The following is a 26,558-nucleotide window of genomic DNA, read 5'->3' as shown; positions in this document are numbered from 1 at the left end:
TTTTTTGGGAGGTATTTTATATTTTAGTACAAATATCATTCCTACAGTTTTGTAATTGGAATATTGGATTAAAAAAATATAAAAGTTACACCGGTGTTCCATCTGCGTTTACGGGTTAAATTTTTTACCGATAATAAGTCAGTTTATGTCCCTTGCTAAAATCATCGTATTGTTTATTTTTAATTTGTTCGTGACTCATCAATATTGTGAAACCGTAGTTCTATATCATACGCGTATTATGAATATGTAAAAAAGAAATAAATTAAATATTGTGTCACTTTAATTCCAGATAAGACCAAAACAAACCGGTTTATACAAAAACCTCACCTTCCGTTTTAAAACATTTTTTAACAGATTTCATAATTTTATCACGAGCGTAATTTATTTTAATGACATGAAATACAACTGCCGAAATTATTAACATCAAAGAGATAAAATACTCTTTACTGAGGAATTATAAATTAAAACTGTCGCCGTATATCAACCAGATATTAAAATTAGACAATATCGGATGTTACTTTTTTTTACGGTAGCCATTTACAAAGAGCCATCATTTATAGTTCGTTTCTAGTTCACGAAACGTTGAAAACATATGAAGAGTCATCAAGCTTAATCCTTTGATAAAAATAATGAAAACATAATTCGTTTATTAATATAGCTTGCGGTGGAGTTTTACACATTACAGACTTATTTTAAAAATGTCGATAGTATCAGCAATAAGAAAAAGAACTTTATCGAACCAACCAAATATCGATTTTGAAAAATTAACCGAAGATGTGGTTCCAGAATTCACTGTTATACCGGAATTCGATTCCATATCAGTCGAAGTGGCTCATCCCGAGAAAGGGTCAGGTAAGATAATCATTTATAATTAGAGCCCCGGTGATATATCTGGAAATGTTAGCGTTTATTTAAAACATAGTAATGATTATATTTTAAAAAGCATTCCCATGACGTATCATGTTTTACGAATCCTTATACCTGAGCCGTAGCGGCTTAGGGGATAGAGTGTTCGCCTTCCAATGAGGTGAACCGGGTTCCAATTCCAGCGATGGTTGGCCGATACGAATTCTGAACCCAGCTCGCTTCGACCGCAGCGCTGACGCGAAATATTCTCAGCAGTAGACGGATGATGGGTTAGAGTCTTCTTTCCGTCAGGCTAACCGTAGGAGGTTTTCGTGTTTTCCCTCTTCATGTAACGCAAATGCGGGTTAGTTCCATCAAAAATTCCACCACGAAGACAAATTTCACCCAATACTTGATCGAGGAGTTCCCTCGTCATCTGGATTGGGTTCAAAATTACAAGGCCACGGAGTTGAAGATTATCAGTCGTAAACCCTAAATTGGGTCAGCTGTTCACCGACGGTTGTAAAATAAAATAAAAATCCTTACTCCTTGCTTAACCTAATATTCGAAAATTAACGTCAAGGATTATATCGTTATCGATAGTGATAAGTATCGAATACTATAATGTTGTGAATATTATCGGTAACATATACAATTCGTAATGTTCGTAATCGGTAACGCAATAATTCGTAATTATTTTCTGCATAATATCATATATATATATCATCATATATCATCATATGTCATTATGTATATGATCATGTATATCATGATATCATGTATATATATCATATACATAGCATAAATATCGGATACATGGGTATTATTAATAAGGATTGTTTACGAAAATGATAGTATTGCGAGATATATAAATAAAGCTAATTATCAGAAATGATATCCTCGTGAGTGGTAATAAATTATTAGGTAAGGAAAGTATTGACTTAAATAAAAATAATGTAAACTATATGAACGAAAAGATATCAAAATGTATAGTAAAATGTCGATGTTTCGTTTCATATGAACTTTGGAATCATTTTTTTTAAAGATATCTTCTAAATATCCATTTGACAAAGCAGCAGCGTCCTATTAAAAATTATAATCTGACAGCCAATTGCTGAGATCCAAACTTCTTGCGCTTCGCAAAAAAAAAAATATTTTCTAGTGGTAACTAAAGTTTAGTTATTTTTAGTTTAATATTTTTCCTTTGAAGTAATTTTCCCACCACTACATATCAGAAATTCGAAGTATCGTATGAAGTTCAAATTGCAATTAATACCAAACATAGTTATGCTTTTAAAAGTGAGAATAATTTTCCATATTCTACTATTTAATTCTCAAACAATTTTCGAAATCTTTTGTGGTGAATGGAGCGGACCCCATTTTCAGAGATGCCAACTTGCTCCGGACAGCAAATATATATTTTAAAGTGGTAGTTTATCAATTGTGATTCTTCGTTTAATAAATTCAATTTGATAGATTCTTATCCGCCACTATTTCTAAATAATTCGCAAGCTTATATAATTCACCACTTAATAATACTTTAGTTATGCTATAACTTTTAAAATGCGAACAAAAATAGTCAAATATTTGCAAGATTTACGTTGTAGTTATTTACCGTTATTGTAATTATTTTGGCGTGTCCGGAGCAGTTGGCATTTTTGCATTTGATAGTTGAATATTTCTAATTAGTAACCGTAATGGAATATAATCACTTGAATTTTTAACACTTCCTAGTAGTGAAGTATATCACGTTTCATCAAAAACATTTATGGACAAATGTTAATATATTTACTTCTTTTTTATTTTTCTAGAACCTACGGTCACTGGTCTATTCACCGAATTTTTAAAAAGGTTATCTTCTAAAAATATTCATTCAATTATTGTATTTTTTAGAAAAGATATCCGTTATATACATCAATCCAATCACCTAATTGTTTGACTTGTTAATGTCCAAATTTCTTTATCTATCCTTCCCCCGAAATTTTTTAAACACCTATATTTTGTAAATATGCATCCAATCATCAATTCAAGGCTACCAACTACTACGCTAAATATTTTATTGAATTGTAGACAATAAAAAACTAAAGCTTACAGAACTTTAGACAACTTAACCAGTATTTTTAACCTCTTTAATAACCATAAACGAAGTGACTTTTAATATGTACGCTATTAAATTACTTATAAGTAGTGGTGTGAAAAATAAATTTAAATCAAATTTACGAAATACTGAATAATAAATTAAAGCACCACCAGAAGAAATTTTTCCAAAAAGCGTAGAAAGTTGGAGGGTCTGACGATTTGATTTCTTTAAATTAGCCATCTTCAGTAAATATGTATATACAAGTACAGAATTTTTTAGATTAGATATCTTCTAATCGTCCATCCATTTTCTGAGTACTTTAAACACACCATGTACGTAGCTATTAAATTGACGAACAGTTTTGTCATTAGTTTTTAGAATAATTTTAAACTAAGCTTCCTGTTATTCAAAAATACAACTCATATTGAAGCAATTAAAAATAAAATTTAGCAGAAATCTTATTTTTCAGTGTAAGATCATTGTAACGAGTACGACATACTACGGAAAATTCGTTATTACGACAAGTTCCCAAATCATCTTTAAAATATTGACATTAAAGTTTTAAAAAATGTAATGTTTATTATAAACTGAAAATTTCTAGCCTCCCGCTATTGCGAAATTTTTTTATTTTTTTATCTCTCTTTTATGTTTATAAAGTCATGTGTGGGTGACCACCGGTCAAGTTATCTTTCTCCTTACAAAGCAATTTTTTTTAAGAATCTTGCCACACACATTAAAAAAAAACTAGTACATACAACTCTGTTTTTCTCTTCTTGACAAGTTACTATTGAAATCAATATTTAGTGCTATCGTTGACGTTAAAAACTATGGCTCTTCATTTCATTTTTTTCCTTGTTTCTTACAAAATCTCCCCGTTCAGTGCTATCGATTACGTTAAAAACTATGGCTCTTCATTTCATTTTTTTCCTTGCTTCTTACAAAATCTCCCCGTTCAGTGCTATCGATTACGTTAAAAACTATGGCACTTCATTTCATTTTTTTCCTTATTTCTTACAAAATCTCCCCGTTCAGTGCTATCGATTACGTTAAAAACTATGGCACTTCATTTCATTTTTTTCCTTGTTTCTTACAAAATCTCCCCGTTCAGTGCTATCGATTACGTTAAAAACTATGGCTCTTCATTTCATTTTTTTTCTTGCTTCTTACAAAATCTCCCCGTTCAGTGCTATCGATTACGTTAAAAACTATGGCACTTCATTTCATTTTTTTCCTTATTTCTTACAAAATCTCCCCGTTCAGTGCTATCGATTACGTTAAAAACTATGGCACTTCATTTCATTTTTTTCCTTGTTTCTTACAAAATCTCCCCGTTCAGTGCTATCGATTACGTTAAAAACTATGGCTCTTCATTTCATTTTTTTTCTTGCTTCTTACAAAATCTCCCCGTTCTGTGCTATCGATTACGTTAAAAACTATGGCTCTTCATTTCATTTTTTTCCTTGCTTCTTACAAATTCTCCCTGTTCAGTGCTATCGATTACATTAAAAACTATGGCTCTTCATTTCATTTTTTTACTCTCTGCAAAAACTTTCCGTCCAGTCTATATTTTATAAGAAAAAACAGTCTACTTTTTTTAGATATATATTTCAAACCAAAATAATTACTCAATCTGTAAAGGAACGTTTCTTTTAGTTCATATTTTGCTATTTTCAGTGCTGATTTATAATATCTGAATTTGTTCTAGCAACAACCTTCCTAATACGTCAATTCCGTCTGATATTGTGAATGGACATTATAGAAGTATTTTATTGTATTTAATTTTAATCTCAAAGAGTGAAGAAACTGTAGTAGGCTATTATGACACTGCAATAAAACAAAACTTCTCAGTTCTACAGATGTCATATAAAGGTGTCAAAAAATGCTATAACTGAAAAAGTAATAATACTCAAACAAGAAGAGTAAAAATGTACACAAAACTTAAGTATGTACATAAATGTACTTAAACTCCAATAAAAGCCTCAGCCTCGTAAATTTGACAGATCACATAAATTTATATTGTAAAGTTTTTATATTTAAAAGCATCAATTACGAGTTTGTTTGTTTTTCTTGTCTCATCTTAGCTAATATTTTTCTTTTAAATTTCTAATAATTTTCAAACTTCATAATCAAACAGTGGATAGAGCTCTCGTCTTAGATATACCCTGCACGGAATCTTGCCCTATATACCCTACACTGATGTAAGTAAAGTGCAGTATAAGTTGTTCCGGGTATAAGCCACGGGCGCAACCGAACCATTTTCAGCACACTCATCAGTTTTGATGACTCAGAGGAAAGAACACTCACTTCCCAATGAGATAACCCGGGTTCAAGTCCCAGCGATGGTCGATCCGCACCCGGAACACCTCCCGGATTCGCACCGACAATAATGTTAACGAAAACTATCCTCAGTGGTATACGGATCAGGGGTTAGAGTTCCCTTGAGGTCAGGCTAACCTTGAGAGATTTTAATGGTTTTCCTCTCTATGTAGCGCAAATATTGATTAGTTCCATCAAAAAGTTCTCCACAATGGCAAATTTCTCCCAATACTTGTTCCAAGAGTTCCCTCATCTTCTGGATTAGTTTCAAAATTACAAGTCTACGGAGTTGAACATTGGTAGTCGTAAATTTTAAATTGGGATTGCTGTTCAACGATGGGTATTAAATAAAATTAAAATCAAACAAGGAAAATAAATGTTAAAGTAAGAGCATGAGGCTCTTATCGATTTCGTATGGTCTTCGAATCTATTCAATGACTCGATTTAGAATTATTTTGTAACTGTGTATTAACAGCTATTAAAACTAACGAACAAAATATAAACATTCTTGGTCAAACGTTAATCAAAAAGAAATGTTCGATATTAATTGAAATTCGAAAAATTTGGTGTTGCATTTTCTCTGGCTCCCAACAACACTTGAAATAAAGTGTCTATGCATGGTGTTGCCATAGTCATGTAAAGGAACTGAAATCATCGTCAGTGGAAAAGAATTAATTAAATTCAAGCCATGCTGTAACAGACGTATGTAACTCAAATTATTCATACCCCGAATTAAAATAATTTTATTAAATAATAAATATTTAGTGAAATAATAATTTTAATACATTTTAATTTTATAAGTTAATCTATTTTTTTAAATAATAATCTTTATACTTCATGCTCTCAGTGTCTTTCTTTTTCTTTTTTTTTAAGAGTATACTTATTTTCTCAAATCTGTCTACGTATTTTAAGTACTTATTCTTTTTATTCTGATACATCTTTCTATAAGAGCTCGCACTTTTTACTTGTTACTTTTTCAAAAATTGTTCTTTTTAGTCATTACTTATCAAAACTATATTTTTAACTAGTTACTTTTTCCTTAATCTGTATTTATTATTTAATATTTTTCAAAACTGTCCATTCTAATCATTACTTTTTCAAAAATGCGCATTTTATATTTTTACTTTTTCAAAACGATTGTTTTTAACAAAAAGCAGTTACTCTCTCTTTAAGTATTTGTATTTTTACTTACTACTTTTTGAAAGTAACCCGTAACTGTCATGAATACACTTAATTCTGTATTAGATTAGTTTTCAAAGAAGTTTGTATTTGAAGCCCAGCGCTGCGTTCACGCTAGTGAGTTTACTCATACTCATATGTGATGGTTATCTTAGCATCAATCCCGCTAGGGGCTCTAACTAATTCATCTGAATGGAAATAAATCGCCGAAGCGCAACTGAAAGGTGAAAGTTCGTTTAACAGAGGGCGGCTCTTTTTTTTAAAAAAATGAAATAAAAAAAGTGGTACTTCAGAGTTTATATCTCACGCCCCAAGCCTCCACACGTTTTTTTGTAGGTAATCCGATCAGACCACTATGAAGAAAAACCTATTAGTGAAAGAACCATTTAATATAAAATCTATTAAAAATTAGAAAGTGGTAGCATATATATGTCTAAAAAAATTTAATTTATGAATATAATTGATTTGTTTAATTTACTTGTCAACCACTACAGATTCAATTCTCAAATATATATGATAAATTTCTCTCAAGTACTTTTAAAACAGAATTTGGGATCATGCGCACAAGTGGTTCGCTTTTTAAATAATCTGCGCAGACTACTTATAAGAAACCGTGTGGAGGCTTTCTGATGTAGGAGGTGATGCCCAAGCACGGTCTGGAAATGTTTTAAAGTGTTTAGCTAAATTTTGGAGAGAAAAAACACATTGAGGTATTCAGATCTGCTAAAAAGAATTCCCTATCGTTTATCATGTTGTGAAAACTTCATAACTTATTTCATAAAAATAATGCGTCATAACTTTTTAATTTTTCCACATTGGGGATATCTTGCATTTGGTAATGCATTCTGGAACAACGGCTCCAATTTTTTTTTATCCATTGGCGGATCTTGTTTTGAGTTTGATGGTGTGCGCACCGCATTCGGACGTCATCACACTTTTCAACTGTGTTTAAGAGTAATAATAAGCAGTGCGCATGCGTCGTCATTGCATGCGTTGCTATGGCGATAGCTTCTGTTTGAGATAGCTGGGGCCAGAGAGAGCCCATGAATACTTCTTGAGTTGTGAATAAAAGAGAATTTCATCATTTGAACGATATTTTTGTTTTGTTTTTAATGTTTTACTTAAGAATCAGAAATTCTAACCTGCAGTTCAAACTGGATCGTTTTCACTACTAATTTAGGTGAATATCACAAATAAAGAGATTCCCAAACTGATTGACATGGTCCAAAGGATAGAGTTTTTATTTTCCCCAGCAGGCAATCTTTAATGTATTTACATCATAATAATTCAAAGAATTTTTATATTCTTTTTATTATTAGCTTATAATTACTGCCTTGACTGTGATTTTAATAAAAGTATGACTACTGAAAAAGGAAAAATATTTTGTTACGTCTTAAAACACAACACGCAATACGGCGGTGACAGTGGCTCTTAGGATTTTTTAATATAAAAGAAAACTCAATATGCTTTACATGGGTTTTTCAGCAAAATTTTTTTTTCTAATTTTTGTTTCCAATTTTCATTTCAAAATACACTGGAATCAAGCTGTTCCAATTTCTTAACCTTGATATATATATGTCAGGATTTGATGAACTCATGATCTATTAAAGTACTATTTGTTCAAAACTATCATAAAATGAATATTTATGAGTCCTATGTCGCAGCAATACGCTTAAATACTATTTGTTTAACGTGACTAATACAAGATTTTTTTTTACTTAAATAATGGAACAAATCTCGTGTTGTGTTCGCATTTAAAACCGGATTAAAACTAGTTCAGTACATAAAATACCAGTTTTCACGAATTTGGGAACTAAAAAAAAATTTTGTTAAGACAGCTCACTAGAAATATTTGCTAAAAGAACTGCCTATAAACTTGTATGCCTCATTTTTGGACAACTGTTTTGAATGCCAATATCACAAGAAAATTATTTTTGGTTGAAGATAAAAAATTAATAATTATTCATCTTTGCTAGACGTCCTTATTATAAAATTAAATGACCGTCTAGGTTTTCAACCAGCTTTAGTAGTGGTAGAAAAACCAGGAAAAGCATTAAATTTCAAAATAATACGTGACCGTCAACACAATGCTCTTTTGCTTGAGTGTAATTTTCAAAAAAACAGACATGTGTCTTTCTATACAAACATGTATAGAACAAAAATATAGAAGTATTTATCTTCTACGCCTTTTATTGAAAGTAATTCTAGATGTACCTAAGTTTATATATTATTTTTAATTCATTTGAACTTATTTTATATACCACTACATATTAATGATTTAAAAGTGTAGATACAACTCCACATTGTACTGTGCTATCGTGGTAAAGCTTTTAAAATGTTAGCAAAATTACCAAAAATTATGAAAGTTTTGGTTCTTATATGTTTACCATTCTATAAAGTATTTTGCATAAAACATAGTGGTTGACCGGCCCAATTTTCTATTGACAGCAAATGTTTTGGAAGATTTTACATGACAAAAAACTGTTGGCACAATTTAAACACGATTCATAGGACAACTACGATTTCACAACACTCGCATGAAATGTGCTGTCACTGGAGCCGTAATTTTACAGTATTAAGTTGTTGAAAGGTTTCATGAGAGGGTGCTGCAAGACTTTCTGTTGTTTACGTAACGCTCCCTACAAGAGAGCACGTTTAAAAAGGTACAGTGGACTGACCATAAGCGGCGGTTTCCAATCGATCACCGAAGTCTCTGACCTCATCATGACTGGCTGCGATCAGGGAGGGTGTATATGACCACTTTGACCCGACTTTTAAAAGACTGAAGGTGCTCGGTCATCGTTAAATTGTACTACTTTAAAATTTACAACTTCGCGAGCAGGTCGTCTACATACCATAGCGTGGCAGCCATCCAGGATCAAAATTGTGATGGCGTGTCTTCAGATCGTTTTTAGGGATGCTTCCCAAACCGTTGCCAATAGCCCATTACTCCAGTTCTAGTATGACATAAATGAAAAACTACTACTGCTTAAAATGATACGAACAACATAAGACTTTAACCAGACTAACCATATGGTGGATCACCGTACTTTTTACAGATGAGTCGAGATACAGGTTAGATACTAATTTAGGGTGTATCTTTATCTGTAGAGATTATGAGACACGATACCATCCCTTCTTCATGAATGAAAATTATCTTTATCAGGGCTCCCACTACCTTGAAAAATTTTTAAAGTGGTAGCAGACGTGAGATATATCTAGACGTTTTTAACTATCAATAAATATTCAATTTAACACGTTAAATGCCACGCTAATTTTACATGGCTTTCTCCTCGGGCCACACGGTAAATAACTACAAACTAAATTTGCAAATATAGACAGATTTTGCTAGTTTATGAAAGGTTTAGCATGACATATCTTACTTGACTTGATATGTATTGTAGCAGAGTACCTGACCGCTAAGAGGGCATCTCACTCCTTCTTCTGATGAAATGGTATAATGGCTGAGACTTATTGGCTTTGATAAAAAAAATATTCTAGTGTTGACTGTGAAGCCTCTGTGAATTTACAATCACATCTGAGTATGACTTTAAAAGAAAGTGGTAAATTATATATGTCTACAAATTTTTTAAAAATAGTGGTGGATAAAAATCTTCTAAATTGAATTTATTAAGCCAAGAATCACAATAATTAAGTAAATTTTGAATAAATTCTCTGCAATTCCATAAAAGAGAGCAAATTTTATAGTTCTATATCATGTTATACGCTGTCAGCCAGCTGTTTTTTCATGGCCTATGTGAAAGGTCAGTGTCAGCAAGCGGTGGTTAACGCGGCCTAAATGTAATTTCAGTGTCAGCCACCGGTGGTTGACGCGGCCTAAATGTAATTTCAGTGTCAGCCACCGGTGGTTGACGCGGCCTAAATGGAAAGTCCAGTGTCAGCCACCGATGGTGTTAAAGATAATATGCATCGGTGCAACAACTAACTCGGGGACAATTTCATAATTCACAAACGAAAGATAAATTTAAGCATATTTCTGCAGACTTGAAAAATCTTACCTACCATTCATTTATTTTTTGAAGGTCCTATGAACCCTGTTTATAATCGCATATATTCTCACCCAGAAGTCTTAGCTCCTCACAGTATATAAATTGGTAAAGTAACAATTACGATTATGCTTCATTATTTTGTACATGTATTGCACAGGGATGCCAACTGCTGCTGTCTCTATAAAAAAATTAATGTGATGGTTTAAATTACGAATGCGCACAGGCAGACAAAACAAACTTAAACCAAATTTATTAAATGAAGATTCATTTATTCAAACATAAATTTAAAATAAAATTTCCCGCAAAGCGGGAGCAGGTTCATGGTATCACTGCATACACTTAAAAGCTTCCATATATACTTTTCATATATTTATTTAAATCGTTAGTAAAGGCAGCGCCAAAATCATTACAATTCAAAATACATCAAAAATAAAAGTTAAAGCATAAACTTGGTTGCCACTTCATGTGTTCAAGTTAACAAGTATCATAAATAAACCCTTTCGAGCCGACCATGGCTGAAAGTCCTTATATAGCAAGACGGAAAAGAGTAAATACTGGTATGAAAGACATTTCATTCTAGTATTTTTTTCGAGAAAAATAAAATATCTGTAACTATCAATACTTCTTTTATAATTTTAGCATATATATAAAACTGCTAATTTTCTAAGACAAAGAAGATATTGTTGCATATTTTAAAAAAAGAATAAATAAACTCCTCCCAAAAATTAGCTATAACTGAAATGGTTTTACTACCAGTCTTTCCTCTTTTCCGTCTCGCTTTCACCCCTGGAGCCGACTGTCACAAATACGTGACAGCATAAAACGGTATCAATCAGGGTAAAGAGATAAAACTGGTGATCAAAGTAATTCTTTTGCAGTTTATTCGTGGGCGGAGTTATAATTGTTTGATTTATTTAATTCACCATTACTTTGTTCAGAATAAAACTATTTATTTATACTTTGAAATAACATTGATTATATATATGATTAAACTAACAATAATTAAAGAAAAAGAAAAGTAAGTCTGTCAAATTAGCAATGCCTACGTTTAAGCTACCGTTTTTTATTCATTTACATCCTGATTCTGATTTTGTACGAATGCTTTTATGAATCACCCGTCCCCAAGGGGTTAAAGACATCATAGCTATAAAATAGTTATTTCAAGATTATGTAGGGCTGCCAACTTTCATCGCTTTTTGTAAAAATGTATTCTAGTGGTAGCCATGGCTATGTTTTAATGTATTGTTTAAAATTCATTTAAAATTATTTTTCACACCATTAGATACATATAAATGAGTTAAAATTCCATATGCTACGTCATTTTGTTAAAGTTGTTTCGTGGCGAGGCTTTTAAAATGTCTGCAAAATTACCGAAAATTCTGAAAGTTTCGGTTTTTTAAATGTCTACCACTCTATAAAATATTTTGCAAAAAGTGTAGTAGTTTTCAGGCCTGGTTAGAAATTATTAGCGGACTTCTGAGCCTCCCTCCATTTAACCAGAAAATATTTTATGTAAAATGTTTTGCTATTGGAACAAAAATCTAAAGAGCGAAGCTGCCAACCTGGGAATGCTAACTCACCACAATATTTAAAGAGATCGTGAAATAACAAATGTGTTAGTGAATATTTTTAGAATATCGCCAGTACTTGGCTTCAAGTTATGTTTATACGGTCTTTTATACATTTTATTTTTTCAAAATGTAGCAATGGCTAAAATGACCGAAAATGATTTTGAAACAATTTTTTTTTCTTGAAAAAAAGGCTTAATTAAATTCTTGATTTTTACGTTTGTAAGCTGAAACTAAAAACTAAACTCAGTGGTGCGATAGCCCATAGAGAGCAGAGGCCCACTATGCAAATCTCAGTTTTCTTGACCTTGGGACCTTGGGCTCTGGGGTGCCGGTGCAAATGTTCCGATTAGGTGGGCAGCCGAACGCGAAACCCCAGTGTTTAGTTCCCAAGCATGCTTGATACTCATTTATCGACCCACTGAAAGGCTGAGTCAACCTTGCCTGGTCCGTGGATCGAACCATGGATCTGTGGCACTCAGCCTCCGGGCGTCTATGTTTGTAAGCAGAGATCCTAAAATTATAAATTTAAAATTAAGTTTAAAAATTTATAAAATGTTTTTCATACTAAGGAAATTTTTGAGCTTAAAAGCTACACATTTTTCATGTTGCGCTAATTAATTTAATACGTTAATACATTAATTTTTTCTCTGTTACTAATGTGATTAACTGTTTTTTAAACTGAAATCTTAAAAACAGAGTACAAAAATATAATCAAATGGAACTAAATATATTGTTCAATATTGAAGGAAAAAAATATAAATATTCCTAATTAAATCTTGATAAAAATTACAAATTGACACTTATACCTTAACTATTAGTTCAAAATATAACTAACATTATACAAAATTTCAAAGAATTCTACGATAAATTATTTCTTTAATGTATGTGAAGAAATAAGAATTTTTCAAATAAGATATCTAAAAGAAATTTTTTCAAAATCAGAATTCTACAGAAAATGTCATTTAAAATGCAAGAATATTCTGAAATTTCAGATAATTCTGACAGCAAAACATTAGAATTTCGCTTTCAGGAGTTAACTTTGGATTTCAATTACGTCTATCAGCATATGAAACAATAACGATGACTTCATTTCTTAGAATCGGAGAACAAAAATTTAAAGGGTTATGAAAGCTCATGAACTAAAGTTCAAATATGAATGATTAATAAAAAAGAATTCGAAATGTTTGCCGAATGTGGATACCTTAAAAGCCTCTTAAATCAAATATTCAAGCTTATGTTTTAAATATTTGAAAGGTATCTCAGGCTAAAATGTAGTAATGTTAGTAGTTCTGAAAGAATGTCGTATTTAACGCGTTCACGCCGGGAAAAGTGAAAATACACTGGTAGAAGAACTATTTCAATATTATATAATATTTGGGAGGAGTTAATCTATTCTCAACAATAACAATTAACTGATGGGAAATTTATCACGGCGAAGAAGCAATTCAATATAAAAATTGCATCCGTTAAAAACAATTGGTAGATATGGATATTTATTATTCCCGGAAAAAAACTAAAAAATGAAATTTATTGTAACCAATTTTTATTCCGATGCGCTGCCAAGATGAGACAATCTAGCGTGACCCACCGGTGGGTCACCCCGGCGTGAACGTGTTAAACAAATTGTGGCTTAATAGGAACTCTTATTTTAATCAGCACAATTTTTGACATAGACTGATATTTAATCTTATTAGATATTTATTCTTATTTGTGACATTAATTCTTGCTAGATCACACGAGTAGAATTAAAATTATTTCTTTCTTTCAAGAATAAAATCAACTAAATTAATTTATAAGCTTAAGAAAAATTCAAAATGACAAACCTTTCGGAAAAGTATGAATTGTTGCTGGCTTAAAACAATATGATATAAAGATTTATATATCATAAATGCCTCCACGTTTTCTTAACTTCTTTTTATAACGTCTTACATTTAGTTATAATAAAAATTTTATACTTATTTGTTTGTTTCCATAAATCTTTGATAATTTAAATTTTATTTCAAAATACATAGATGATATTGTTACCAAACCGCTGTCACGTCGCGTTATACTATAACTAACAATTTTCTATTGTGATAACACTAAACTTAAGAACTGTTTCGTACTGTCCATTGTTCTTTTTAGTTTACAGCAGATATTCTAATTTTCTTTCGGAATTTACATAAAATTGATTTTCTAAAAAGAATCTCTTTCTTGACCACTTTTGAATTATGACTAGGGAATAAATCACATGGAAATGTCCCATTAAACGTCTGCACGCATGGGGCAATACCCCGTCGTAATATTTCAATGTTTTTGGTTGAATTTGTCATATCCTCAAGAAAAACAATGCCATTTACAAAAAAAAAATTTAACTCCCAAAGGATTGACAGAATAGAAAATCACAAAAAAGAGCAAAAACAATGACAGCAGCTCGTGTTCTGGTCTCAAAGGTTCTTTGTCACGTTGTTGCACGGACACCTTCTTTATGATCCTGCATAAATAAATAAGCCTCATAGAAGAGCTGAATGGATAAAAAATAGTTATTTATTGATATTTAAATGCATTTGATTAAATTACATATTAACTTTATACGATTTATTGTTTCGTTTGGGGTGATATAAAGATTGTGCTTAGACTTTATTTCTTGTTCGTAATTTACCGTTTGCCAATATCTATAAATCCCAAACACTGATTTGAACTGTTTACGTTCAAGCGCTCGAATGGTTTTCTTCTCATGCTCTAAGGTATTACGGTAAAATTACCAAATTTTATCCTATATTATAAAGCCATATTTTATAGTTAATCTTGCCTAAATAATTACCAAATCTTTTCGATTAAAATTACCGAGCTTCTTTTTGTGCTTCTATAGAGCCAGAAAAACAGCAAATTTTACCGTATTCTGGTAGTTTAGACCATACTTTTTTATCAGTGTAGTCTGATATCTTGTTCTGATTCTAGTCTATCAATCTTAGTCTGATACCTTACATATAGCTAGTGTATCAATGCTATTCTGTCATTTTGTCTAATAGTGTATCAATGCTAGTCTGACACCGTATCTAATAGTGTGTCCATACACACCTGATACCTTGTCTAAGACTTGTCTAATAGTGTATTTACACATACCTACTACCTTGTCTTAATTATGTCGATCAATACCAGAAATGTCAATAGTTGCGGATCCCAGAAAATAATTAAAAAACCGTAGAGAACTACTGCCTAAAACTTATAGATTTTTGGTAAATTATGTTAACTTTTTAAAAGGCTTAACACAGCTTATCTCGCTGTAACAAAGTGGCGTATCACACAAGTTTTTGAATTAATTAAAAGTAGTAGTGAATATAAGCACTGTAAATTGAATTCACTCAACAAAGTATCATACATTAAAAGATTACCACTCGAAATTATTTATCCGCTGTCCTGAGCAAGCTAGCATCTCTGTTTACCTATTTCTAGTGTATCAATGCTAGTCTGATACCTCGTCTAAGAGTGTATTTATACACACCTGATACCTTGTCTAAAACTTCTCTATCATTATTCATCTGTTATGTAGTCTAATTATAATCTATCAATACTGGTCTAATACCTTGTCTAATACTACTCTATATAAATTAGTGTGATACTTTGTCATACAATAATCTATCAGCTAGTCTCATACCTTGTTTTAATATACACTCTATAGCAAAAAAATCGACGCACCAAGAAGCAATCTTCCGATGGCTTTGAAACTTCGTATGCATGAATGTTTTGAACAGATATGGCAGGAAGGATGCCGACTGGGGACGTATAGTCCTTAGCGACGAATCCCGCTTCCAACTCTGTACTGACGATCATCGAAGACGCGATTGGAGACGCACAGGGCAGAGGGGGGATCCTGCCTTCACTATTGCACGCCACACCGGCCCTCAACAAGGCATTATGGTCTGGGGTGTTATTTCCTTTGACAGCCGGACCCCTTTGGTCGTCATTAGAGGTACACTTACTGCACAGCGGTACGTCGACGACATCCTAAGACCTGTTTTGCTACAGTTCCTTTTGCAGCACCCTGGGCTGGTTCTTCAGCAGGACAATGTCAGACCACATGAGGCATGTGTTGCTATGAACTGTCTGCAAGCTTGTCAAACTCTTCCTTGGCCTGCCAGATCACCAGATCTCTCTCCCATGGAGCATGTCTGGGATATGATGGGAAGGTGATTGCATCTGGCACGGAATGTTGATGACCTCGTTTGACAATTGGATCGAATTTGGCAGGAAATACCGTAAGAGACCATCCGGGAGCTTTATCGGTCTATGCCACGCCGTGTGGCAGCTTGTATCCAGGCAAGAGGCGAGTCAACAACTTATTGAACTTGTTACTGTAAGTCTGCAATAAATTAGTCAATTGTTCTGAAATTCTAATCATATACTATTCTGTACATTGTCTTCCTACCCACCAATTTTCGTTTCAATCGGACAACTCCTTCTTGGTGCGTCGATTTTTTTTGTTATAGAGTGTATTATTGATAGACTAGCAAGAGCTATTTTAATAAAAAAGCATGTTATATTTTTATATGAAAAAAAAAATATTAATAGTTATTTTTTATGCTTTAACATTTCATTTCTGCGACCTCTAACTCTAGGTCAAAGATATTCGAGTTCAAATATTTGAACTATTTCTGTTTAAACAACACACAGCATAAAAATATTATCAGGAAAAGTAACAGTTCAGAGGTGTGGTTCTAAAAACATGTTTTTGTTACTGCCGATGTCTCCTGGCATTCCAGATAATTACCACGGACAAATATTTGCTCAAGAGAGAAAGCATTTTGCACTTGAGCTCAGAACATGTGATACATGTTTTGATCCTTTTTATGTTAGAAAGAAAACATTTTCCGATGAAGTGCTCTATTTTATATCGGATTGCATATAAATCTTTTTTTTTTATATTTCTTAATGTATCGTAAACTAACGAAATAAATATATGATAAACTAGGTGTTGAACTGGTGTACAGCATTTTAGAGAAACTTTTTAAAAAGCGTCTATTTTTAAATTTATTACGTCAAAAATTGCATTACTGAAAAAAATATCTATATTGCAGAACTATTTTTTATTAAATTTTTACGATTTACAGATGTACTTCAAATGATTATAGCTAAAACTTTTATTACAAACAACTTTACAAAATCACCTCATAGCAGCAAGCTTTTCCGGCAATTATTTGCTCATTAATGTGACGCACAGTTCTTTTTATTTTTCTTATGGTTCAACTTTTTAACAGTTATTGATTCAGCAGGGAGGCCGCGGGCTACTGAAAATGTAGGAGTGGTAGATACTAAATTTATTTTATTTATTTACTCTATTTCAATCGTAACTACCACCATGGCTAAATTGAAAATTGTTCATATTTAAAGCTAAAATATTCTTTCCTTTCATTTACCCTATTACGCAGACGATACCGGTATTATTATTAAATCCAGAAACCCAAATCATGCTCTTCAAAAACTACAAGACCATATAAACGAAATAGAAGACTGGTGCTTAAAATGGAAAACTGCAGTAAATGCTGGAAAATCACAAATATTAATTATACAAAAAAGAAGAATTAAAATACTTCCACAACTTCAACCAAAAATGTTCAACATACCAATAGTTAAAAAAGCAAATTATCTTGGTCTTATAATCAATAGCAAACTCACCTGGAATGATCACATCAAAAGCACAATAGATAAAGCAAATGCAGCAATAATAGCCATACAACCATTAATATATAATCAGAATATGTCACTTAAGCTAAAGAAGCTACTATATACAGCAATGATCCGCCCAATACTTACCTATGCCTCACCTTCCTGGACAGCGATACCTCAACATCTACTGAAGCCAAACCAATGCTAAAACAAGATCCTTAGAAAAATAACCTGTGCAAGATGGTTCATCCGGAATACCAATATACATGCAGACCTCAAAATACCAACTGTATCACAGCATATATACAAGCTAAACGCAGATTTTTTCGATAAAGCCATAGAATGTAAAACGGCAAATTTTAATGAAATCTTTAAATTTGAAAATTATATCAAAGATAAAAACTACAGACCAATAGCTGCACATTTCACCTCCGACGCCCCATATCATAACTATCAAAACAAATAATTTCATCAACCTTTCTGAAAATAACGTTTACTCATGCTGATACAATTCTGAACAACTCCAAAATCAAACAAACACAGTTTAGAGCAAGCTGCTCAATTTATTTTCGATTCCTTTTTAGTTATTCAAGCAAAGAGCTTGAAACATTCATAAAAGCAACTCCATTGCCTGCTTACCTCATTGCTCAACCAAAACTGTTCAAAAATTCCAGATGAATGGGATAGGGGCCGCTTCGCGGCCCAGGTGCCCAATAAAATCAAAACACTAGGACTAGGACTCCCTTCATTTACAAAAGGGCCGTAAGGCCTCAGACGCCCAGTTCCATAACACGAACGAACGAACCGTTCATTTTCAGTAGTAAACCGAAGGAAAAAGGCGAGAAAAATTTGCTAATTTTAATTTCTTTTAGAAAAAATCTTTCGCTTTCAATTTGTCACTTTTTACAGTTACACCTACAGCTGCCAACTTGCACGGCCTTTGAGAAAAAAATTTCTTAGTGGTAGCAACTTTATAGCGTTTTGGCGTATTAAGTCAGATATGCCAACTTGATCCGGACAGCAAATTAATATTTTCGAGTGGTAGTTTATTAATGCGTGATTCTTGGTTTAATAAATTCAATTTATTAGGTTTTTAGTAGAAATCGGTCCCAGTGTAGTCAATTAAAAAAATGAAATACGGATAAAATGAATATTCCATTTATACCTTTTACTTAAAATAAATTTCAGACGTACGTAAAATCAGAAATAAAAAGTAGGAGTCACGCGTAATTAATTTTTCTTAAAAAAATATATTCTTACTAGCAGAATTTTAACTTTTTCCGGGTGAGTTCCAACTCTGACTAATGAATAAATGTTATTTTTCTCTTTGTCGTTTTTCGGCATTGTCTCCAGCGAGTTACTCGAACCCGTTACTACATGATAACTGCAATTTTCTACCCATTTGCGAAATTCTTTAAAGCTTTACGAAAATTTAAAAGAAAAATAACTCTGTTAAAATTACTTGAAAAATAATTTCCGAGAAAATATTTATAATAGTTGCTAAAACTGAACTCCTGATAATTATGGCTTAAACATCCAATTTCGGCATTTTGTATAACCTTCAGCAAAGGTAAATAAGTTTAAGGAATTATTTTTTTGTTTAAAAAAAAGTTTTATGTTGCAGCGTACTAACTATAATTTAAATTGCGTGAACAACTGGAAAATATTCATTTTAGAAAACTTTTTTTATAGATTAATTGTAATCGAACAGACGTAAAATATATTGTTACTCTCAAAAAATATGTTAATCAAACATATATTATATTCTTACTGCAAAAAAATACATTGTTCAGGAACATATCATAATCTATACATAAAATAATAAGTTTTGTAATACTTTTAATTAAATTATTTTATTTATAAATTGTTTTAATAATAAGTTATTATTATATTATGTTATTTTAACAATAAATTTTTTGTGATTATGACTAAATTATTAAATAAATATACAAATATCATCAGATTATCAGGAAATTACTTTTGTCTCAAACGTAAAAGACAATTTCTGTTCGCGACTTGGTATAGACATTTTTATCAATAAAAATATTTTTAAAGGTACTAATAACAATCTTACAAATTTTGCCTTATTCACACAAGAATTAGATTTTTATCCTTATGAAATACTTTTTTATTTTCGTTCTTTGTTGTCCTCCGTGTATCTTAATTTTTTATTAATTTTCTTCAAAGTTTCACACAAGCTTTTTGTCATGATTTAAAAAAATGGCTGAAGATTGTTTTGATTGTTTAACAGTTACAAAACATTTTGTCTCGCGGATGAATGATTCGGTAAAAACATATTTTTGAGAAGAAGAAAAAATGCACTTGAAGTGTTGTTTTTTTTCTCCTTAAATTATTCTGAAGTTGATCAAAAACTGATCTTTCTGCCGATTTGTATTCCTATTATACTCTTGCAGATTAAAAATTAAATAATTTCTCTTATGGTTTGCGACAGAAGAGATAATCTGATTATGATAGTTACACATTTTTTCTCAAATTTGCAGAATGTATCGAAAGAAACTCATCTATATTGTGATAGATTTTAAAATCAGTTATAAAATTTAATAAGAAATCATATCAGTTTAAAATAAGAAAATTTCTAAATTTTTACCTTTAAAGGTCTTTTGTTAATTTAACAAACAGCAAATTTTAATTTTATGATGATCCCTAAATACACTCCTAGCAGAAAAAAACAATTTCAGAAAAAAATGAGAAAACTTTTTTTTGCATAAATTTACAGAACAATTCATTTTTTATTGCATTAAATTTGAAAATCATTTTATGTAAATTGTGTTCGGCCAAAGACTTTTGCAAATAAATATATTCCTAATTTCAAGGTCTAGCATTACGTCACGTACTTTACGACATTTTTATTATTTATTAAATCGAAAAATTATTTCTATCTTAATAACATTTAAGTTAAGAACTGTTCCAGGTGTATCAACTGGCATTATGATATAATAACCATCCCGAGAGAAATATTTTTAATAATACGTTAAATGTTTGCATTGATCTGTTTGTCATTAATTTCGAATCGGGAGATTCGAATCGTGATTTTTTAGTTCCCCGTAAACAATCCGATCGTTATTTTTGCTCGAGTGCATAAAACATTCTTTAAAGAAAACAAAAACATCAATTCGATTGGAAAAAAGAAAGTTTGTCTTTGACTCTGCTGTTCCGATATTATTCTGTCTACCGGTATGCACTCCCATCAATTTCAATATAACGTTTGGTGTTTTCAATTTCAAAGACTGTTCAATTCTTGAGAGATAATTTTAAATTAGTGTTTTTACATATTAACGCTCAAATGGCTCGCGACACGGCCGTCATCATTCCCATAACATCACCCTGGTCACGATCGTGGAAGTGCCATATGCCACAGGATGTCAAGCAACAGATTTCCACTATAAGCATCCATAATGAAGCCACCAAATCCATTTCAAATAACCCGGCAGGACATGACGCACTTTCCAATGTTTCACACCAAAATCCAGGAAGTAAGTTCTTCCCTATTCTTTCATAAGTAAAATAACTCTATATATATTTGCGAACGCTTCTAGAAGATATTAATTACACAATTGATCTAGCTGACAGTTTTGATCAGGCCTGAAAGCGACATGGAAAAGAAAAAAAACTGGTAGCAGAATTATTTCCATAATGGATTATTTTTGTCGGAGAAGTAAATCCATTCTTAACAATAAACAATTTATTGATATTAATTTTCTTCGGGGAAGAATCAATTTAATATATGCATTGTATCTTTAAAATTATTTGGTAGCTATGGAAATTTTTTTACTCCCGAAAAAAGCTAAAAATGAAATTTATTTGTTACCAGTTTTTAAACTTTTCCGTCTTGATATATTCGGTCTTTCAGCCCTGTACTCCATTCTTGTTTTAATAAATTTGATTAAAAAAGGATTTTCGTTTTAATAATTTAAATTATATATTGAAGGTCTGCTACTCCTCGTTGGCTAAATATAAAGTCTGCTTACAATGTCTACAGAGGTGCCAACTGCTCCGCTTTCTGTAAACGTTAAATCGGATAATCGGACGGTTTGATAAATTGGTAGCGAATTTTTAAAAAGAATGAAATTTGTAGAATAAGGATAATTACGCCCAGTCTTCAAAAGAGTCACTTGAAATGAAGTTGCATTTTATTTAATACTTTTAATTTTTGATAAAAAGGGGTGCAAAAAATTACTTACTGAAAATACTAAGCAAAAAATAACTTTCAATTAGTTAGCACTAGAAAATATTTTATTACAAAGCAGGAAAGTTGGTATCTATGTTTTTATTCACAAATTTCATTTTGCTACCACTAGATATAAGTTACTTTTAATAACATAAAATTTAGCAAGTACATATATTTTCCGTATACCAACGATCGAATTATTTAACACTAAAATCACCCCAGTTAAACAAGTTAAGTATCTAGCATACCTGCCAACTTTCAAGCTTTCCGAGAATGGATTTTCAGAGTGGTTGCAAAACAATAAACGAAAAACAATTTGACTCAAAAATATATTTATATTTTGATCCTGTTGAAATTCGCTTGTGCATGAATTATTATGCTTTTATATATTTATTGTAATTATTTATATGTAGTGGTGGTCAAATTCACTTATAATTATCATTATAATTCAAAAAATTAATTGGAATAACATGAGTATTGCTACCACTTTAAATATGAAAATAAAATCTTACGGAAAATCCGGAAGAGTTGGCAGGTATGAACTAGGCATTACAATTTCGAACAATCTTAACTGGAGTACTCACATCAATGAGTCCATTAGAAAAGCCAGAGGTGCGTTCTACGCACTAAAAACACTTTTAAATAAAAATTCAAAGCTAAACCTGGCAAATAAAAGAACTATACCTACAAGCCATTCGACCAATTCTTACCGACGCTAGCCCCGCCCTAACCACTATCAGTGATAATTTAAAGAAAAAATTGTCATACACAGAAGGCAAATTTTTAAGATACATGACTGGTGCCCCAAGAGCTATCAGCAACAGACTGCTAAGGAAGAACATAGAAGAAATTAACTGCTTCAGTGCCAAACTCAACAGTAAATTCTATAGCGACGCTAGAAACTGTACTGCCTCGAATTTCAATCATTTGCTAGACATCAGCTTAATAGACGACAACATTAAATATAGCCTAGTAACCTCGTGTCGGATTGTATCATATCAAAATATTACAAATGATAGTACAGTACAGAACCCGTTATCCGGAATTCAGAAAACCGGAAAACCAAAAAACCGGAACGAAATTCGATAAATTTTCCCGCAATTTAAAAAAAAAAACTTTTTTTTCCTCATAAGATATTAGGATTTTTCTTTCTTTTTTGAAAGATGTTTACCTTACCATCATTTCAGAAATAATCATTAGTGTATTACCTCATCGTTTTTTCTTATTTTTAAGATTATTTCCAAATAATTTTTTTTTAGTTGGGTTTAACACTAAAAAAAACGGCTTTTTGTAGCGATTCAGAAAACCGGAAAAATCAGTTATCCGGAATAGCGATAGTCCCGATCGTTCCGGATAATCGGTTCTCTACTGTACCACTGTTTTTTTTAACTCTTATATACTATTGACCCTTGGGTTCTCCCCCGATAATTTTGTACCAGTGTAAGCTTATTCCTTCATGACTTTTGAGCATAGAACAAAACAGTATAAGGCGAATCGGTTGGTATTATACATATCCAGCATATTTTCCGTATAAGACTTAATAAAATAATTGCTTATGTTTACTTAACCGATGCTATTGAAACTAACTTTTGTGAATTTTAATTAAAATTTAATTTTTATATTTAAAGTGGTAGTAACATTTAAGTTTCTTTTAATTATTTCTCGCATTTAAAAAACTAATTTAAATGCTTTTGACCACAACTAAATGTAATAAAATTAATAGTTTGTTAAATGGATGATAATTTCCAGAGAACTGATTAAAATATAAATGTTTGCATCACAATGCAAGTATTCATTAATGCAAGAAGCTCATTCTCTTTTTATAAAACCCGAAACATATGTATGCAATTAAATTGCCTCTTAATACTTTTTAGAAGGGCACAGAAATCTTTTCGTATGCCAATGTCTTACATAATTTATATTTTATTATAAAATAAATTAACAATGCTTCAACTATAAGAAAAATATATATTATTAGTGCAAAACAATCATATTATTAGTCACTTTTTGTTTTATGGGAAGCCTAGTTAGCGAATTGTTAATATAAATGAAAAAGTTTTGAATGGAAAAGTAGAAAAAAGGAAAAACGTAGGTCTTTCATCTTAATTTTTTTTTTAACTCGTTCTTATTTGTAATGAAAAATTAGTGATGAAGGGATCCTAATTAAAGCGAATTAAGTTTAAAGCCTAAATCGCATATATTAGTACAGTTAAAGAAATGCAACAAAAAAAAAGTCAACAATATTCTTTGATCCGATATCATCATATATTCATCTACATTTTTAGCTTATTTATATGTAGTAGTTTTTAAAATCTTTTCTAAATAAGATATGCGTGGGATGCTTAATGTTATTAAATTTGTAGAACTTATTAATTAAATTAGACTGTTTTTCAGATTTAGCTGATATACCCTGCTTTTTATCGTTAGTTAAAAGAAGAAAAAGAATTTCGTGCTTTAAAAAAATTGTTTACGTAGAAAATTACTCGATTGTGACTTTGGCCTTCAAATTTAAAAAAAGCAAAACATGTCAAAATGTACAGGTTATAATTTATTCAAAATTATAAGCAAAAATAAAATAACGATATTCACGATGTGATCACTAAATGTTTCGTTTAAATTTAGTTTCTGTTATTATTAAAACGAATTTAGTAAAACAAAGTAAGTGAATTTAGTTAAATAAGCTTAATTTAAATTTTAGAAGAATTATTAATATCTAATATATATAATTCTCTTACGTGGCTAAATTTTTGTGGACTCTCTTTACGTGGACTCTCTAAATTTTGGCTGTATTTCTTTTCCACCGGTGGCAACGTTTGCTTTGTTTTGTTTACGTTACTATTTCTCTTACACGGCTAATCGACCAATGATTGCCGCTAAAAATGTCTCATGCCAAATCTAGTTGAGGTGGCTCAACATATAGCGCTTTTGAAAACGGAAACTGAAATAACCAGAAAGCATCAGCTGGGGCAATCTCATACTATTAAGCTGGACAGAAGTGAGTAGTCTTTCTCGATAGATCTCTATTTTAGTATTTTGTCGAAAGCGCTTTTTTTCACGAATTTATATATTACGAATTTATTTGACGATTTTTGATTTATATCACGAATTATACTATAGCACATTTCTAATAGGTTTACGAATTACATGTCATTTATTTGAGTTCAAATTTAATTAATGACTTAGTATTTACTAAAAAGATGTAATTTTTTTTTAAAAAAAAGTTTATATATATATGGATTTGAATGATTGTTTTGAATTCTTAGAATTTTGTGCATTTGCAATGTACCTAAGTTAGTAGCGAGCGAAGCGAGCTTGGTTTGCGAAGCAAACCATATAAGATTGCGTAGCAATTTTCGGGGGTTGGCGAGCGTTAGCGAGCAGGGGGCGCAGCCCACTAGTATTTATTAATCGTTTTTGCTTTATTATCCCGTTTATTATTCTTTCCTATTTACACCCCAAGTGACCTGGGGTTCGTATTACCGTCTTAACCATTCCTGATTAGTTCAGCTTTAGTTCAGCTTTACCTCTTTTAGTTCAGCTTTGCACTCTCCTTTAAAATGAACTAAAAGTTCTCACGAAATGGATACTAAAGTTTATAACCATCTCTGCTATAATTTTTTATATACCACCATAGGACACACTCCGTTTGAAACACTTTAAGTCTAGTAATCCCTAGTGGAAATAATTTAATAAATTCAGAGAATTTTGTCTATCACTAAACACAAGTAATTTAAATAATTAGATATAAGTTAGTACGAACAAATACTTGATTCTAGCTTCCACACTGACCGCTGACCACAAAGAACCAATTCAATATAAAAAAAATACCTGATGGATGGGATACCCGGCTCTCAAGACAAGATAAGAATACCTGATTCTTGAAATTCACAGATGCCCTCCTGAACACATAAGTTACATATAAATAAAAATGAAATGAGTTTTCACCACTCTTTACATTTTAGTCCCTACTTTATGAAAAATGTAGTAGCAGGATTGCATATAAGTTATACAGATTGCTTATAGAAATAAAATGTTGTGCGAAAAACGAAGGAATCTATATTTTAATCAATTCATTTTTTAGAATCGATTCATAAAGTTCGTTTGAAAAAATCGATTCTTTTGTTTTTGTTTTGTCTATTAAAAGTATTCTTCATAGTATAAGCTTATTCAGAGTTAGTACTTAAATTTTCCGCACAATTGCATATGCGTATACAAGTTGCCTCATACACGAATCCCAACGCAGCTGAATATTACATTCAATGCAAATGTCAATGCACCACCGGTCTCCAGAGGTGCACGCATTTCAGTTCTGCAAAATAAAACAGACACGCGTGAAGAATGAAGGGAAATAAAAAATACACTGCTGGACAATTGCTAAGGACGGATAACACTATCATCCATAGCAACCACAAAATGAAGGGAAGCAAAATGTGGAAAATTAGAATAAGTGCGGGATATAGTAAGAAGGGGTATGCGTATGTAAATTTTTTTGTCCACGTTTGTTCATCACGTGATAGCGCTGATAAGAGCTTTAAAGGTTTTGACGCGTTGTGGAGAGTTTTTGTTTCAAGTCAAATTTTTACAGGAAAGATTTAGTTGACGAACTTGAAATTTTCCGCATGTCTTCCCGATATTACTTAGATGATTTTAAGCGTGGCCGAATTATTGGAAAGATCGAAGAAGGGCGAAAAATAAGAGACGTTGCCAGGGAGTTCGACATC

General features: G+C 31.5%; 1 protein-coding gene across 2 annotated transcripts in view; it reads left to right on the top strand.

The window, feature by feature from the left end:
• Positions 1-565: 565 nt before the first annotated feature.
• LOC107437296 (putative inorganic phosphate cotransporter) overlaps positions 566-26,558 on the top strand; it is a 67,362-nt gene continuing 41,369 nt past the window's right edge. The window contains exon 1 of one of the 2 annotated variants that reach the window (XM_087160686.1): positions 566-852. In XM_087160686.1, the coding sequence (XP_087016812.1) occupies positions 699-852 (154 nt within the window). In that variant the 5' untranslated portion in view covers positions 566-698. Of the gene's footprint in view, positions 853-20,631; positions 21,143-26,558 lie in introns of those variants that run through there. The other variant, XM_087160685.1, reaches the window with a different exon arrangement.

This window comes from Parasteatoda tepidariorum, chromosome 4 (genome assembly GCF_982258835.1).
Source record: "Parasteatoda tepidariorum strain Cologne lab strain chromosome 4, Ptep-v5.0, whole genome shotgun sequence".
NCBI classification, from domain to species: domain Eukaryota; kingdom Metazoa; phylum Arthropoda; class Arachnida; order Araneae; family Theridiidae; genus Parasteatoda; species Parasteatoda tepidariorum.
The sequence above is the reverse complement of the archived record's forward strand: the minus strand, read 5'-3'. Positions and strand labels throughout refer to the sequence as shown.